Raw genomic sequence first — 17702 nt, forward strand, 5'->3', positions numbered from 1 at the left:
ATATTTATTAAATGTTGAAGGAGGTGCAGGGAACGCTTATCAAATTTGCAGATGACACCAAATTGGGTGGGATAGCTAATACCCTGGAAGACAGACACAAACTTCAAAGTGATCTTGCTAGGCTGGAGTGCTGGGCTGAAAACAACAGGATGAAATTGAATAGGGATAAATGCCAAGTTCTACATCTAGGAAATAGAAACCAAAGGCACATTTACAAGATGGGGGATACGTGACTCAGCAATACTACAAACGAGAAGTACCTTGGATTTGTTCTAGATCACAAGCTGAATATGAGCCAACAGTGTGATGTGGTTGCAAAAAAAGCAAATGCTATTTTGGGCTGCTTTAAAAGAAGTATAGCTTCCAAATCTCATGAGGTACTGGTTGCCCTCTATGGGGCCGTGGCTATACCACATCTTGAGTATTTCACCCAGTTCTGCGCAACACACTTCAAGAAGGATGCAGACAAGCTGGAGCGTGTTCAGAAGAGGGCAACCAGGTCTAGAAACAAGGCCCTATGAGGAGAGACTGAAAGAACTGGGCATGTTTACCCTGGAGAAGAAGATGGAGGGGAGATATGATAGCACTCCTCAATGACTTGAAAGGTTGTCACACAGAGGAGGGCCAGGATCTCTTCTCGATCCTCCCAGAGCGCAGGACACAGAATAACGGGCTCAAGTTACAGGAAGGCAGATTCCGGCTGGACATCAGGAAAAACTTCCTGACTGTTAGAGCAGTACGACACTGGAATCAGTTACTTTGGAAGGTTGTGGGCTGTCCCACACTAGAGGCCTTCAAGAGGCAGCTGGACAACCATCTGTCAGGTATGTTTTAGGGTGGATTCCTGCATTGAGCAGGGGGGTTGGACATGATGGCCCTGTAGGTCCCTTCCAACTCTACTATTTTATGATGCTATAAATACTACACTGAGCACTTACACTACTTCTCTCCAGTGTGAATTCTTTGATGCTGTTTAAGGCTTGAGCTCCGAGCAAAGTTCTTCCCACAGTTTAAGCATTTATAGGGCTTCTCCCCAGTGTGAATTCTTTGATGCTGCTTAAGGCTTGAGCTCCGAGCAAAGTTCTTCCCACAGTTTAAGCATTTATAGGGCTTCTCCCCAGTGTGAATTCCTTGATGCAGCTTAAAGCTGGTGCTGTGTGCAAAGGTCTTCCCACACTCTATGCAATTATAGGGCTTCTCCCCAGTGTGAATTCGTTGATGCTCCTTAAGGCTGGTGCTGTGTGCAAAGGTCTTCCCGCATTCTAAGCATTTATAGGGCTTCTCTCCAGTGTGAATTACTTGATGCCGCTTAAGGTGTGCGCTCTGAGCAAAGGTCTTCCCACACTCAAAGCATTTATAGGGCTTCTCCTCAGTGTGAATTCGTTGATGCTCCTTAAGGCTTGAGCACCGAGCAAAGTTTTTCCCACAGTTTAAGCATTTATAGGGCTTCTCCCCAGTGTGAATTCCTTGATGCAGCTTAAAGCTGCTTCTGTGTGCAAAGGTCTTCCCACACTCTATGCAATTATAGGGCTTCTCCCCAGTGTGAATTCTTTGATGCAGCTTAAGGCTGGTGCTGTGTGCAAAGGTCTTCCTGCATTCTAAGCATTTATAGGGCTTCTCTCCAGTGTGAATTACTTGATGCAGCTTAAGGTGTGTGCTCTTAGCAAAGGTCTTCCCACACTCAAAGCATTTATAGGGCTTCTCCCCAGTATGAATTCTTTGATGCAGCTTAAGGCTGGTGCTGTGTGCAAAGGTCTTCCTGCATTCTAAGCATTTATAGGGCTTCTCTCCAGTGTGAATTACTTGATGCTGCTTAAGGTGTGTGCTCTTAGCAAAGGTCTTCCCACACTCAAAGCATTTATAGGGCTTCTCCTCAGTGTGAATTCGTTGATGCTCCTTAAGGCTTGAGCTCTGAGCAAAGTTTTTCCCACAGTTTAAGCATTTAAAGGGCTTCTCCCCAGTGTGAATTCCTTGATGCAGCTTAAGGCTGGTGCTGTGAGCAAAGCTCTTTCCGCATTCTAAGCATTTATAGGGCTTCTCCCCAGTGTGAATTCTTTGATGCAGCTTAAGGCTGGTGCTGTGTGCAAAGGTCTTCCCGCATTCTAAGCATTTATAGGGCTTCTCTCCAGTGTGAATTACTTGATGCCGCTTAAGGTGTGTGCTCTGAGCAAAGGTCTTTCCACACTCAAAGCATTTATAGGGCTTCTCCCCAGTGTGAATTCCTTGATGCAGCTTAAAGCTGCCGCTGTGTGCAAAGGTCTTCCCACACTCTATGCAATTATAGGGCTTCTCCCCAGTGTGAATTCTTTGATGCTGCTTAAGTTGTGAGTTGAAAGAGAATTGTTTTTCACACACTAAGCACTGAAACCTTTGATATTTGTTACAATGAATCTTCTGAGTTTTACTTTGTTTCTTCCTTTTACAAATGTTCTTTTTACTTGTTGCTTCTAGTATTGGAGTTACACAGACGTCTGATCCTTCAAAAGAAATGGATTCGTTTCTCCTTTTCTCTTCAGTTTCAGTTTTCCTTCTCTGGTGTGGGCCATTTTTCTTGCTCTCCCTGTGATCACCTGCAAGTATAAACACAGAAATAGTCTTGGAACAAAACAAACGGTTGCTGATTTCATTCACAGGATAAAAAAAATAATCACTGGTGAGGCAGATCCTTCTAAAGATATTAAATATCCCGATGATCAATAGAACGGAGAACTAGACTGCCATACAATGCTTTCATTTATATGGAATAACTCATATAAAGTAGTTGAGAGAATAAATGAACAACATAAAATACTGTAAAAATGAAAGACACTTAAAATCTGCCATTTTCTCCTAGCTAATCATTTAACTGGGAACTGGAAAGTGGGAATTCAACCCTAATGGTTATTTTCAATGTCTACTTATATCTTAAAATGAAAAGCAAACTGTCCAGAGCTGTCTTCTGATAAGGCTTAACTCTCATCTCCTCTATGGAGACCATTAAGATAATATCTGTAACATCTTCAATATTATGCAGATGCAATTATAGCAGCAAAGTAAGATTGGTTGGCAGCCATCTCTGCCACAGAGCAAGTCCATCAATGGGCTTTTCTCAATGTTTTGTCAGGTCTTCGGAGTCAATGACATTTGTATTCTGCACTGACACAAAGAACGAAGAGCTGAAATTCCACCTTCCAGGATCTGGCAGGAAGGCAGAGAGGGAGCCTTACCCAGAGGAATCCCATTCCTTACCCAGATAGGCCAGGATCCCACGATTCTCCTCCATGACTTCTTTGTGCAGAGTCCTCTGGCCTGGATCCAGCAGAGCCCACTCCTCCTCCGAGAAATGCACGGCCACCTCCTCATAGGTCACCGGATCCTGAAAGAAGAAGAAGAAATGAAGTTCTCTTTAAGCATTATGTAGCAATCCATGAAGACAAGGATGGTGAGGTCTTCTTTCTGAATGCCAAAGCATTGTGAGTGACATTGAAGGCCTTCCCAGCAGCCATCTTGGAGAAGAGCAAAGGCTAAAGGGGCAGGTTCTTCCAGGACCAAAGAGAAGTGCAGGGGACGGAGGCCCCCAGGACTCCCCTACCTGCCCAGGCTGTGCAGAAACCGCTTCCACTCCACCGCCAAGCGAACGAGGCCCAAAAGGACCCCCCAGGATCAGTTCACTTCCCCTGCCGGTTGTTTTGCTCCCTGTGAGGAAGGTAAAGAAGGTGGGAAGGTGAGAAGGTAAGTTAACATTCTTAACTATTCCCATTTTCATTGTTTATTTTCAGTGTTTATTTATTTATTGCATTTGTTTACCATACCATAGCCGAAGCACTTAAAAACAATATCCAAATATTTAAAACTGCGTAAACATACAATATACACTTACATATAAAACTAATATAAGTAGTAAAACTACTATTATTAGATTGTAAGCCTATGCGGCAGGGTCTTGCTATTTACTGTTTTACTCTGTACAGCACCATGTACATTGATGGTGCTATATAAATAAATAAATAAATAAATAAACAAATAAATAATAATAATAATAATAATAATAATAATAATATAACAAGTTTTAAAAGTATGGCCCTGTAAAAACAGACCCAGGCTAATTAATTACATATTGCTAATTACACATTGCTTGACCTGGCACTGAAAAGATAACAATGTCGGTGCCACGTGACCCACATTGGGCAGATTGTTGCACAGTTGGGGGCCACCACAGAGAAGGCCTCTCCCTTGTTGTCGTCCTCCAATCTTCCCTCTGAGTAGGCGCCTGGAGGAGGACCTTAGTTGGTGAGTGTGTAAGACCCACTCCAGGAAGCGGGCCAGAGTGGGTCTGATACCCTCGAACCACGTTACTAAACAACATTTCCTTTTTGAGTATCTCCCCCAGCAAAATCAGGCTCAGGGAGGACATTAAGACAGCTCATGCACTTCAGGTGTAATTGAGGAAGGGAGACCATGGGGAAATACGTCCACTAATCCTTACCCCGGGAGGAGGGTCCTCCGTCCCCCTCCTGCAAGATCCGCCCATCCAGCGGCCTCTGTGTGATGCCCGGTGGAGCCTTCCCTGCCTCAGGGAAATCTGTGGGTGCTCTGGCCAACATCCCCTGGACCTGGAGCAGGAGGGAGGATTCCAGGAAGAGAAGAGGGATTAGAGATGGAAAGAAATGGCTCAGGTCAAGGTCAAGGGCAGCATTTCCCAATCGCTTTACCTTTCAGGTCTCCTTCTGAAGTTGATCTACCATCCAAGCCACACAGAACAGGAACTTGTGTCTTTGTCAGTGGGCTAAGAGTTAAACCCTGATATCCAGCATTTTCCACTGTAACCACGGCAGCTTTGGTGTCTACAAATGCTATTCCCCTCCTTCCCCAGAACTTCACAAACCCATTCATTTCTCCTGTGATCATAAGAACGTAAGAAGAGCACAAGCAGGAGATGAGTTCAACAGCACCCTCCTGCCCACGTTCCCCAGAAACTGGTGTACATATAATCATAGAGTTGGAAGGGGCCTACAAGGCCATCGAGTCCAACCCCTAATCCACCCTAAAGAATACCTGAAAGATGGTTGTCCAGCTGCCTCTTGAATGCCTCTAGCATGGGAGAGCCCACAACCTCCCTAGGTAACTGATTCCATTGTCATACTGCTCTAACAGTCAGGAATTTTTTCCTGATGTCCAGCTGGAATCTGGCTTCCTTTAACTTCAGCCCATTATTCCATGTCCTGCACTCTGGGAGGATCGAGAAGAGATCCTGGCCCTCCTCTGTGTCACAACTTTGAAGTATTTGAAGAGTGCTACCATGTCTTCCCTCGATCTTCTCTTCTCCAGGCTAAACATGCCCAGTTCTTTCAGTCTCTCTTCATAGGGCTTTGTTTCCAGACCTCTGATCATCCTGGTTGTAGGTCAACAGTTCCACCCATAAAACCCTTGGCTAGGACAAATTCATCACACCTTCTGCAAGAATCGCTTTCTGGATTGCGGAGAGTGCTCACCCTCCTGCCCAGGTGTTGAGCTGGATGTGTTGCCTGCACCTTCTAGCCCAGAAGACAAGACAGGCAGAATGGTAGCTTTATCCAGCCGCAACAAACAGGTCTAATGCGTTGAGCAGAACGCCAGACACCCCTCCAGTATCCAGCAGAAGATGGGAAGCGCTGCAGCCGAAATTCAGGGTGTGTTGGAGATGGACTGCAACATTGCATGGTGGTTCTATGGATGGATGTGTTGACCTACAACAGGTAGAGCTGTGAAGGCTAAGGGGGTTATTTCAATTGGGAGAAACCTATAGAGTTGATAGGCATCAGGACTGGATTTTCACCGCACATTCCTATGCATGCTCAAGATTTGAGCTAGTAGCCATGGGTAGCCTTCTCCTCCAGACATTTATCCAACCCCCTTTTGAAGCCATCCAGATTTGCAGCCAACACTTCATCTTGTGGTAGTGAGTTCCATAATTTAATTACGTGCTGTGTGAAGAAGTCCTTCCTTTTATTTGTCCTGGGTCTCCCACCAATCAGTTTCATGGGATGACCCCACTGGGTTCTAGTATTTTGAGAAAGGGAGAAAAATGTCTCCCTATCCACATTCTCCATACCAAACAGGGTTGTTGTTGTGAGGATAACATGGAGAGGAGGGGGATTATGTACGGCGCCTTGGGTTCCTTGGGAGGAAAAACGGTGAGATATAAATGTAATTAATAAATAAAATGAGAGATCAAAATGAGAGATCCTACTTTACACTGGGAGAAGCCAATTGGATGCCCATGGTCACCTGTGTGTTCCCAGACACCGTTCTTGAAACTTTCAGTAAGGCCCCTCAACTTGTTTTTTAAATTAACAAAGTGGTTTTTAAAAAAAATATTATTAACAGCAGCTGCACTTGCTTCATAGAATGGGACCCCCATACCTGACGGAACACCTCTCCCGACACGAACCTACCTGTACACTGCGCTCAACATCTAAGATCCTCCTCCGAGTGCCTCCTCCGAGGGAAGCTCGGTGGATGGCAACAAGGGAGAGGGCCTTTTCGCTGGTGTCCCCTCGATTGTGGAATGATCTCCCCGATGAGGCTCGCCTGGCACCAACATTGTTATCTTTCAGGCGCCACGTCAAGACTTTTCTCCCAGGCATTTAACTATATTTCACAATGCTCAGTTTGTTTTTAACAGCCCCCAGAACTGTTGTTTTTAAATGGATACTGTTTTTATGTTTTTGATGGTTTTAAATTTTGTATACTTTTTTTTTAATGTTTACTGTTTTTAACCTTTATGAACAGAGAGCTTCAGCTATGGGGCGGTATATAAATTAAATAAATATAAATAAATAAATATATAAGATGTTTATGATAGTAATTGTAGAGCAGGTGATAAAGCCAAGCAGACATGTGGTTTGAGGTAACAAAACAAAATGTTTATTTTTGTTTAGCTGTTCTTAGTTACTTCAAATTCAAGTTAACCTGCTTAATCTACTAGTTTTTATTAAAACTGTAATCTTAAGACTCTTAAAATCTTTTCTCCTTTCACTCTCCACACCACTGACAATCCTAATGACATTTTTATTAAATGTTGAAGGAGGTACAGGGAACGCTTATCAAGTTAGCAGATGACACCAAATTGGGTGGGATGGATAATACCTTGGAAGATCTTGATGGGCTAGAGTGCTGGGCTGAATGAAATTGAATAGGGATAAATGCCAAGTTCTACATTTAGGAAATGGAAACATTTACAAGAGGGGGGATACTTGACTCAGCAATACTACAAACAAGAAGAATATTGGAATTGTTGTAGATCACAAGCTGAATATGAGCCAACAGTGTGATGTGGCTGCAAAAAAAGCAAATGCTATTTTGGGCTGCTTTAAAAGAAATACAGCTTCCAAATCGCATGAGGTACTGGTTCCCCTTTATGCGGCCCTGGCTATGCCACATCTTGAGTATTTCACCCAGTTCCGTGCAACACACTTCAAGAAGGATGCAGACAAGCTGGAGCATGTTCAGAGGATGATCAGGGGCCTGGAAACAAAGCCCTATGAGGAGAGACCGAAAGAACTGGGCATGGTTAGCCTGGAGAAGAGAAGATTGAGGGGAGACATGAGAGCACTCTTCAAAAAATTAAAAGGTTGTCACACAGAGGAGGGCCAGGATCTCTTCTCGATCCTCCCAGAGTGCAGGACATGGAATAACGGGCTCAAGTTAAAGGAAGCCAGATTCCAGCTGCACATCAGGAAAAACTTCCTGACTGTTAGAGCAGTACGACAATGGAATCAGTTGCTTGGCGAGGTAGTGAGCTTTCCCACACTAGAGGCCTTCAAGAGGCAGCTGGACAACCATCTGTCAGGGATGCTTTAGGGTGGATTCCTGCATTGAGCAGGGGGTTGGACTCAATGGCCTTGTAGACCCCTTCCAACTCTGCTATTCTATGATTCTATAAGCAAAGTGCTAGAACACCAGCCAGAAGGAAAGACAGAACCTCCCAGACAGTCCCTGAAATCCAGCATTTTCCACTGTAAACACGGGAGGTTGGTGTCTACAAATGCTATTCCTGTTCTGTTGGGAGGACTCTGACACCAGTTGAAGAAGGATCTCCTCCTTCCCCAGAACTTCACAAACCCATTCACTTCTCCTCTCGTCATAAGAAACTAAGAAGAGCCATTCTGGATCAGAACAAGGGTCCATCTAGTCCAGCATTCTCTCCCCACTATGGTTCTTCACCTGAAGGTAGGATATAGCCATCAGGACTAATAGCCATTCACAGACTTCTCCTCCAGAATTTTGTCCAACCCCCATTTTAAACCATCTAAATTGGTGGCCATCACTACATCCTCTGGTGGGGAACTGCATATTTTAACCATCCAGTGTTAGCTTAACTATCCTCCAATGAGGGCCTGCTCTACACGTGAAGAGCAACTATACTTGGGGATTGGACCATTGGAAATTGGGGCATCCCTTCCTTGAAGGACATGTAAAATAAAGTTGAGATAAGTATTAAGAACACAGTCCCTGTTAGTTATCAAGATGAAATTCTCTCACCTGGTCTTTGTCCTCTGCCTGACTCAGGAGGAAGCCTTCTGCCAGAGCCACCGCCTGGGAACTGGTCTCCGCTCCACACTCTCTGACCCAGCTCTCCATCTCCGTGGGCAGGACAGCCAGGAACTTCTCCAGGACCACCAGGTCCAGCATCTGAGCTTTCGTGTGCTTTTCTGGCTTCAGCCACTGGCAGCAAAGGTGGTGGAGACGGCTGCAAACCCCTCGGGGCCCCATGGCCTCCTGGTAGCGGAACCTCCTGAAGCTCTGGCACTCTACGTCTGAGCAGGCGTTGCTCCCAGGCTGGTCCTGCTGCACTCTTCCTTCCCAGGGCTCTGCATGGCTCCCTTCCTGGATGTTGCAGGAGACGTTTTCTGGTTCAGGGCCTGCAAAGCTTTGCTCTTCCATCTTCACGCTCTTCTCCATCTCTGCTCCCACCAGGACTCGAAACAGTCTCCTGCCTTGGCTGCCAATTTCTCCTTTGAGGCAGGGAATGCACTATAGGAATGAAAACGGAGCTTGTGAAGGAGGCACACAAGGTAGACCTGGTTAAAGTTCCCAACCCAGCCACCCCCCTCCCACCGGTTCCCAGTGAAACACTGGAACTGGAGCCAGTTCACCTGAAAATAACCACACTTCACCAAGGCTTCAGGCAATTTATTAAATCAGAGTAAGCCCCTGAGCGTACGAACAATTAACAGGAGACAGGGGAGGGTGTGTGGGGGAAAACAGTCTAAAAGTTACAATGAAACTAAAAGGCCACAGCAGCAGTCAAACAACTTTAAAAGAGCAATAAAAGCCACATCACGGCAAGCCTTAGAGTCAGAGCGACCCAAAGAGAGACAAGAAATCCTGGCTACCTAATACCTGATGGCACGGGGGTCCCTTCACAAGCCTTCAGGGCCCCGAACAACATGACCCTTCCCCAAATAAACAGAGACCATAAACTGGAAACTGACTAACTTATCCCCCCAACTAAGCAGGTGGGGTGGCCTGGCTCCACCAATCCACAAACAGCATGCTCTCCAGGGCTCCCGGTGAGGAGAGAAGGTTTATAATGCAGAAGGACGTCACATCCGGAAGCAAAATGTGAAACACACAATGACTTACAGAGAAATACATGTGTACGCTCTGCAAAACACACTGCAGTTTAACTCCTCCTAAGGCGTGTCAGAAAACAACGTGTAAAGAGTTCCAGACCCAGCTAGCAGCAGTTGAATTGCTTCTGAGCTCTAGTTAAACTTCCACCGGAGCAAAGTAGATAGATGCAATGATCATAGAATAGCAGAGTTGGAAGGGGCCTACAAGGCCATCGAGTCCAACCCTCTGCTCAATGCAGGAATCCACCCTAAAGCATCCCTGAAAGATGCTTGTCCAGCTGCCTCTTGAATGCCTCTAGTGTGGGAGAGCCCACAACCTCCCTAGGTCACTGATTCCATTGTCGTACTGCTCTAACAGTCAGGAAGTTTTTCCTGATGTCCAGCTGGAATCTGGCTTCCTTTAACTTGAGCCCGTTATTCCGTGTCCTGCACTCTGGGAGGATTGAGAAGAGATCCTGGCCCTCCTCTGTGTGACAACCTTTGAATTATTTGAAGAGCGCTATCCTGTCTCCCTTCAATCTTCTCTCCTCCAGGCTAAACATGCCCAGTTCTTTGAAAAGCTTTCAACAGCATAACAGTATAGTCTAAACTATGTCTCATGGTTTTTGGCAGCTGAAGTTACGTTCAGTCGTATCAGGATAGAAGGAACATTCTGTATCTTGCAGAGATGCCAAAACTTACAGTGATAATGAGATAAAGGTCAACAGCTATGTTTATGTTGGAATGGAAACCTTTGATAGAATATCTGAAAGAGGCAGAGAAAAAGGATGTATTTGTTCGCGGATTTTATTGTTACTATTATTATTTTATTTTATTATTGATATATAAATGGTCATTAAAGAATTAATGGGCATTTTTGGCATGAAGAGGGCAAAAAATGTACTTTAACCGCACCCTTAAATGTTTTTAGTGTAGTTGTAGTTTTTATATGTATACCTTTGTTTGTATGTATTATATGTAATGTTTGTCTATGTGCTGTTGGGAAATAAAACAATTAAATGTAAAAAAGAAAAGGTTATAAGGAACATTCTGGAGGAGTAAAACACACATTGAAACTTCTTCTCATGGAGGCCTGTAGTTCATGATCCTGCATTGAGAGCAGGTCTGATTCCATCTCAGGCTCCAGAAAGGAAAACCTTCGGCCCTCCAGGAAATAAGAGGTCTGCTGGTGAGCCAGAGTTTCTCTCCCAATCCGTCCCAGGGCTCCCTTTCTATGCCTTCTCTGCAACCAGCACTTGAACCCCAAACAGGGACCAGAGTAACAGCGATTTCTCCCCACTCTCAGGATGTGAAGATCGGGCTCACTTAACACATCAAAGAGGGACGTCCTAAAACCAGCAGCAGGCTCCCTTCTTAATCAACAAAAGCGCCCCAGGATTTATTTCGAAGGCCTCGTGACCAAAGTGACTCGTTAATTTTATTTATTCACTAGGTTTAAATCAGGGAGAAGAAACCAAACCAAAAATGCAATGCAAACAGGACACCAGGGCAGCCTTTTGCACACAGGGGGGCCATTCCTCCTCCCCACCCGGGATCTTTCCTCTTGTGTCCCTCCCAGACCCCCCTTTCTCCAGCCTTCCCTTCCGCGATCCCCTAGTTATGGGGAGGGAAGGAGGTGCAAGGCAGGGGGGTCTTCTGGAGGTGCCCCAAGTGGATCAGTCCCCTGGGGAGGGGCTCGGGGCTCCCTCTCTCTTCCCACCCACGCCCTGCCCCAAACTTGCCCCCCTGTCCTGGGGGGCTCCTTCCTCTGCCCCCTGCCCCCTGGGACCCTCCCCCTTGCAATCTGCACTCACCGGCTCCTTTGCAGGGGAAAAGAGGCTGCAGACGAAGGACACACGAAGCTCGCAGGAGCAGGGGGGGAATCCCAGGCTCCTTTGCAATGGGGGGAGGAAGTGTGGGGCAGGAAGGGAGGGGCCTCATCCAGCCTTTCCTCTAGGACTCACCCCCCTCTCCTCCTCTTTAACCCTTGCATGGAGGCAGCACTAGAGAGCCGCAGAGGCTCCTGGGAGAGACACGGACCTGGGAAGGGTTTTTTTTTCCACGGGAGTCTTTTCTCCCCCCAGCAGCATCGCCCCCCATCTGCTCCTGGGGGCTTCGCGGGATCCACAGCCGTTTCCCATTTGAGTGTGCAAAGCAGCCATGGGAGCCCTCCCTCCCTCCGTCCTGCCTGCCCTTGCTGCAGAACAGCGTTCCCCAACCTGGTGCCCGTCAGAACTCTAAACACGAATAGATGCTCTAAAAAGAGAGAGGTCAAGTAGGGTGACCCTGAGAAAAGGAGGACAGCGCTCCTGTATCTTTAGCAGTTGCATAGAAAAGGGAATTGCAGCAGGTGTCATTTGTATATATGGAGAACGTGGTTAAATTCATACTAGAAGCCAACATGGATTTGTCAGGAACAAATCCTGTCAGACTAATTTGATCTCATTTTTTGATAGGATAACCTCCCTTGTGGACTGTGGGAATGCTGTGGACGTCATATATCTTGACTTCAGCAAAGCTTTTGACAAAGTGACCCATGATATTCTAATTAACAAACTAGCTGAAAGTGGGCTAGATGGAACAACTATTAGGTGGATCCACAGTTGGCTACAGAATCGGACTCAAAGAGAACTTATCAATGGAACCTTCTCAAACTGGGGAGAGGCAACGAGTGGGGTGCCGCAGTGCTCAGTCCTGGGCCCAGTGCTCTTCAACATTTTTATTAATGATTTGGATGAGGAGGTGCAGGGAACGCTGATCAAATTTGCAGATGACACAAAATTGGGAGGGATAGCTAATACCCTGGAAGACAGAAACAAACTTCAAAGTGATCTTGATAGGCTGGAGTGCTGGGCTGAAAACAACAGAATGAAATTTAATAGGGATAAATGCCAAGTTCTACATTTAGGGAATAGAAACCAAATGCACAGTTACAAGATGGGGGACACTTGGCTCAGCAATACTACAAACGAGAAAGATCTTGGAATTGTTGTAGATCACAAGCTGAATATGAGCCAACAGTGCGATATGGCTGCAAGAAAGGCAAATGCTATTTTGGGCTGCATTAATAGAAGTATAGCTTCCAAATCACGTGAGGTACTGGTTCCTCTCTATTCGGACCTGGTTAGGCCTCATCTAGAGTATTGCGTCCAGTTCTGGGCTCCACAATTCAAGAAGGACGCAGACAAGCTGGAGCGTGTTCAGAAGAGGGCAACCAGGATGATCAGAGGTCTAGAAACAAAGCCCTATGAAGAGAGACTGAAAGAACTGGGCATGTTTAGCCTGGAGAAGAGAAGATGGAGGGGAGACATGATAGCACTCTTCAAATACTTAAAAGTTGTCACACAGAGGAGGGCCAGGATCTCTTCTCGATCCTCCCAGAGTGCAGGACACGGAATAACGGACTCAAGTTAAAGGAAGCCAGATTCCGGCTGGACATCAGGAAAAACTTCCTGACTGTTAGAGCAGTGCGACAATGGAATCAGCTACCTAGGGAGGTTGTGGGCTCTCCCACACTAGAGGCATTCAAGAGGCAGCTGGACAACCCTCTGTCAGGGATGCTTTAGGGTGGATTCCTGCATTGAGCAGGGGGTTGGACTCGATGGCCTTGTAGGCCCCTTCCAACTCTGCTATTCTATGATTCTATGATTCTATGAAATTCATTCTTCATCCCAACAGTTAAAGCTGCAGGAGTTTTGCCCTCATTTAAATCTGGTCACTCTTGTATAGCTCCTGCAGCATTAACTGCTGTGATGAAGAGGGAATTTCACCAGGTTCTCCATATAAATGGCACCTGCTGAAATTCCCTTTTCTATGCATCTGTTAAGGATACAGGAGCCCTGTCCTCCTTTCCATACGGTCACCCTAATGTTAGCTGAGGCCTTTTCAGGGTACAGGAAGATTCTGGACCCACGGAGCCACTAGCCATGAGGAATACAACACACACGGCAACTTCTTCTCATGGCGGCCTCTTCTTCCACACCTTGACCCCTGCTTTGAGAGCGGGACGGCCTCCATCTCAGGCTCAAGGCAGGAAAACCTTCGGCCCTCCAGGAAATAAGAGGTCTGATGATGAACCAGAGTTTCTCTCCCAATGTATCCCATGGCTCCGCCACGGAGCTGCCACCAGCCATAAGCGACAAAAGCGCCAAGTCAGCGCTAGAGAGTGAGTTCTCGGATAGTAATGAAAGTCCTGTTTATAGCAGTATAAGGGAGTCTCTTGAAAACCAAGAATCACTGCTGGACTCAAGAGGATATGATATAAAACACCCGGAGCACTGTGGAAAGAAGCAGGCCGACAACTCAAAAAACTTGAATAACTCCACAGATCCAGTGGCGGCCTGTGGAATTTCCATTTTTCACATGGTCCACGAAAGGGCTCCTACTCTTAAAGGCCAAGCTGATCAAAAAACAGCATGGGATCCGTGGCACAGATGCTATAAGGATGATGAACCCCAGACTAATGAGGAGATCGCCCTTTTGGACTCTTTCTGTGCGTTGGACCTAGAAGCACAGGAAGATATCCTGAGGCGTCCGACGTCTTTGAGAGAACGTTTGATAACCAGGCAAGCAGAATGTGCAAGCCCGTTGGCTAAGAGAGAAGCACCCGGGTCAGTAGAGGACCGTGCCCTACTCCACCAGAAAAACGATCAGTGGGAGGGGAGTTGGAAATGGCTCCAATGGAGGGGAGAAAGGTTCACAGAGAGGTCTGGGTATAGTAGAATTTACTCGCCAGGATAATAAACTTGTGCAACATGACCCAGTGGCCAAAGAGATCACTGCAGGTGCCAGCAGACTAAAATCTCCAATATGGGCTGATATGCGACATTTGGAAGAAGAGGAACTAGGATCTCCGGAAAGGCCTGCTGAACCTGTATCCCCTCATAAAGGTGATGGGACCTGTCCGGGAAAGCCGCCAAATGGCTTGACAAAGACAAATGAGCACAGCTGGTATCTTAGCAACAGTGAGTTTATTGCAGTTACAAACTTGGAAAGCAAGCGAGGGGAAAAGGGCTTGAGAAGTCAAGGCAAAAGAGAGACGTAGTAGGGCAAGGTGCAGGCTTACAGAGAGGTCAATGTGCGGTCCGAGGTCCAGGGAGCGTGGCAAAGCGGAGGCACAGTGGTTCAGTCCAAGGTCAAGCACAGCCGACAGTCAGCAAGGTCCAAAGATACAGTCCAGGAGTCACGGGAGCAGGCACGGGCAAAACGTAGTCAAAAGGCAGTCCAAGGTTGCAACAGGAGTCCAGAAGTCTTCAGGCGTGGTCACGGGGTCCGGGAGTCAAGGCTGGGTTCAGGAACTCGGTATCTGGAGCAAGGTGCGTGCTCAAGAGATCGAAGAGCCAAAGCTTCCGCCGAAGAACTCAGATAATCTCTGACCATTTGGCAGGGCTCCTGGCTGCTCTTTTATCCTCAGAGTGCTGAGTCAGAGTCTCGCAGCTGATCTCTGATTGCCTGGCGTTTCTGTTGGAGACGGCGAGACCGGCGTCTGGTGGCCTTCTCCGCCCGTAACTGGCTGAAACTGGGCTTGTCCGTCTCTTCCTCAGATCCCTGCGGCTCCTCCAGAGTCTTTGCCGGCACCAGGCCCTCAGAGCTGGCAGAGGTTCCTGCTGGCCTTGGCTCCACTCCCTGAGGCTCTGCCACAGCCTCTGCCAGTCTATTCTCATCATCTGAGCCAGGCCCCTCTGCACTGGGTCCAGCCTCTGCCAGCTCCCCCTCATCTCCCGACTCCATTTCCATGCAGGGCATGACAGGACCAGTGAAAACTAATGTTTATTTATTTATTTATTTATTTATTTATTACATTTTTATACCACCCAATAGCCGAAGCTCTCTGGGCGGCTCAAAAAAATTAAAACCACAAGAAAACACCCAACAGGTTAAAAACACAATTACGAAATACAGTATAAAAAGCACAACCAGGATAAAACCACACAGCAAAATTGATATAAGATTAAAATACAGAGTTAAAACGTAAAATTTAAATTTAAGTTAAAATTGTGTTAAAATACTGAGTGAATAAAAAGGTCTTCAGCTGGCGACGAAAGCAGTACAGTGTAGGCGCCAGGCGGACCTCTCTGGGGAGCTCGTTCCACAACCGGGGTGCCACAGTGGAGAAAGCCCTCCTCCTAGTAGCCACCTGCCTCACTTCCTTTGGCAGGGGCTCTCGGAGAAGGGCCCCTGTAGATGATCTTAAGGTCCGGGTAGGTACATATGGGAGGAGGCGTTCCTTCAAATAACCTGGCCCCAAACCGTTTAGGGCTTTAAATGTCAATACCAGCACTTTGAATCGGGCCCGGACCTGGACTGGCAGCCAATGAAGCTGGAAAAGGACTGGCGTAATGTGATCTCGCCGGCCAGTCCCTGTTAGTATACGGGCTGCCCTATTTTGTACCAGTTGAAGCTTCTGGACCGTTTTCAAAGGCAGCCCCACGTATAACGCATTGCAGTAATCCAAGCAAGAGGTTATCAGAGCATGGATAACTGTAGCTAGGCTATCTCTGTCCAGATAAGGGCGCAGTTGGTATATCAGCCTAAGCTGATAAAAGGTGATCTTTGCCACTGAGTTCACCTGTGCCTCAGGTGATAGTTCTGGATCGAAGAGCACCCCCAAACTATGGACCCGATCCTTTAGGGAGAGTGCAACCCCGTCCAGGACAGGGCAAACATCACCTCGCCGAACAGATGAACCACCCGCTAACAGTACCTCCGTCTTGTCTGGATTGAGTCTCAGTTTGTTAGCCCTCATCCAGTCCATTACCGTGCCCAGGCACTGGTTCAGAACAGTCACTGCCTCACCTGGGTTTGATGAAAAGGAAAGGTAGAGCTGGGTATCATCCGCATATTGATGACACCTCAGTCCACATCTCCGGATAACCTCCCCCAGCGGCTTCATGTATATGTTAAACAGCCTAGGGGATAAGATAGAGCCTTGCGGAACCCCATGGCTTAGGAGCCACGGCACAGAGCAATAATCCCCCAGCACCACCTTCTGGAATCGGCCATCCAAGTAGGAGCGGAACCACTGCAACGCAGTACCTCCAACTCCCAGCTCAGACAACCTATCCAGAAGGATACCATGGTCGATGGTATCGAAGGCCGCTGAGAGGTCCAGGAGAACCAACAGGGTCGCACTCCCCCTGTCTCTCTCCCGACAGAGGTCATCCCACAGGGCGACCAAGGCAGTTTCCGTTCCAAAACCAGGCCTGAAACCCGATTGAAATGGATCTAGATAATCCGTTTCATTCAAGAGTGCCTGGAGTTGTCCTGCAACCACCTGCTCAAGCACCTTGCCCAGGAAAGGGATATTAGCCACTGGCCTGTAGTTGTTAACATCCTCCGGGTCCAGATTAGGCTTCTTCAGGAGTGGTCTAATTACCGCCTCTTTTAAAGAGGCCGGCACCACTCCCTCTCTCAAGGAGGCATTTACAACCTCCTGGACCCAACCCGTGGTCCCCTCCTTATTTGATGTAATGAGCCATGAGGGGCAAGGGGCAAGCACAAAGGTGGTTGACCGGACTTGGCCAAGCACCTTGTCCACATCCTCGGGCCTCAATAACTGAAACTCATCCAATAAAACTGAACTCGACGGCACTCTGAACGCCTCTACTAGTGGAGCTGCATTAAGTGTGGTGTCCAATTCATGACGATTCTGAGCGACTTTATCTTCAAAGTGCCGTGCAAACTCGTCACAGCGTGCTACCGAGGGTTCCACCATCTCTCGCCCTGGCCCAGAGTGTAACAGGCCGCGAACCACCCGGAAAAGCTCCGCCGGACGACACTGAGAAGACGCAATGCTGGTGGAAAAGAACTTTCTCTTTGCCACCCTCACCGCCACAGAGTAGGCTCGATAGTGAGCTCTAACCCGTGTTTGATCAGACTCAGCACGAGTTTTCCTCCACCTGCGTTCTAGCCGTCTGCCCTCTTGCTTCATTGCCCTCAGCTCAGGTGTATACCAAGGAGTGAGAGGAACTGTGAGTTCTCTGAGGGTGAGGACTCTGGGGATGAGCAGCCACAGGCGGGACCCAGTATCAGTTTGGCTGATCAACAGCCAGCAGAGGCTTCATCCAGTGCAAACTTAGAAGAGGAGCAAACAGACTTGTTACATGTGCCCTCGTTCAAACAGCAAAG

At 47.3% G+C, this 17702-nt stretch overlaps 3 protein-coding genes across 3 annotated transcripts in view; 1 reads left to right on the top strand and 2 right to left on the bottom strand.

Moving 5' to 3' along the window:
* LOC134396274 (zinc finger protein 420-like) overlaps positions 1-17702 on the top strand; it is a 647156-nt gene that overhangs the window by 607021 nt on the left and 22433 nt on the right. The gene's annotated exons all lie outside the window — the stretch shown is intronic.
* LOC134396269 (uncharacterized) overlaps positions 1-17702 on the bottom strand; it is a 298553-nt gene that overhangs the window by 78911 nt on the left and 201940 nt on the right. The window contains 1 exon segment of the mRNA XM_063122689.1: positions 941-2368. Coding sequence (XP_062978759.1) covers positions 941-2368 — 1428 coding nt within the window.
* LOC134396462 (zinc finger protein 202-like) lies at positions 3109-11451 on the bottom strand. The gene is made up of 5 exons (XM_063122985.1): positions 11390-11451; positions 8503-8994; positions 4466-4592; positions 3572-3675; positions 3109-3355 (listed from the first exon to the last, which is right to left on the bottom strand). The coding sequence occupies exons 2-5, from the start codon at positions 8920-8922 to the stop codon at positions 3203-3205; spliced, it is 804 nt and encodes a 267-aa protein (XP_062979055.1). The 5' UTR covers positions 8923-8994; positions 11390-11451; the 3' UTR covers positions 3109-3202.

This window comes from Elgaria multicarinata, chromosome 3 (assembly GCF_023053635.1).
Source record: "Elgaria multicarinata webbii isolate HBS135686 ecotype San Diego chromosome 3, rElgMul1.1.pri, whole genome shotgun sequence".
Lineage (NCBI taxonomy): Eukaryota > Metazoa > Chordata > Lepidosauria > Squamata > Anguidae > Elgaria > Elgaria multicarinata.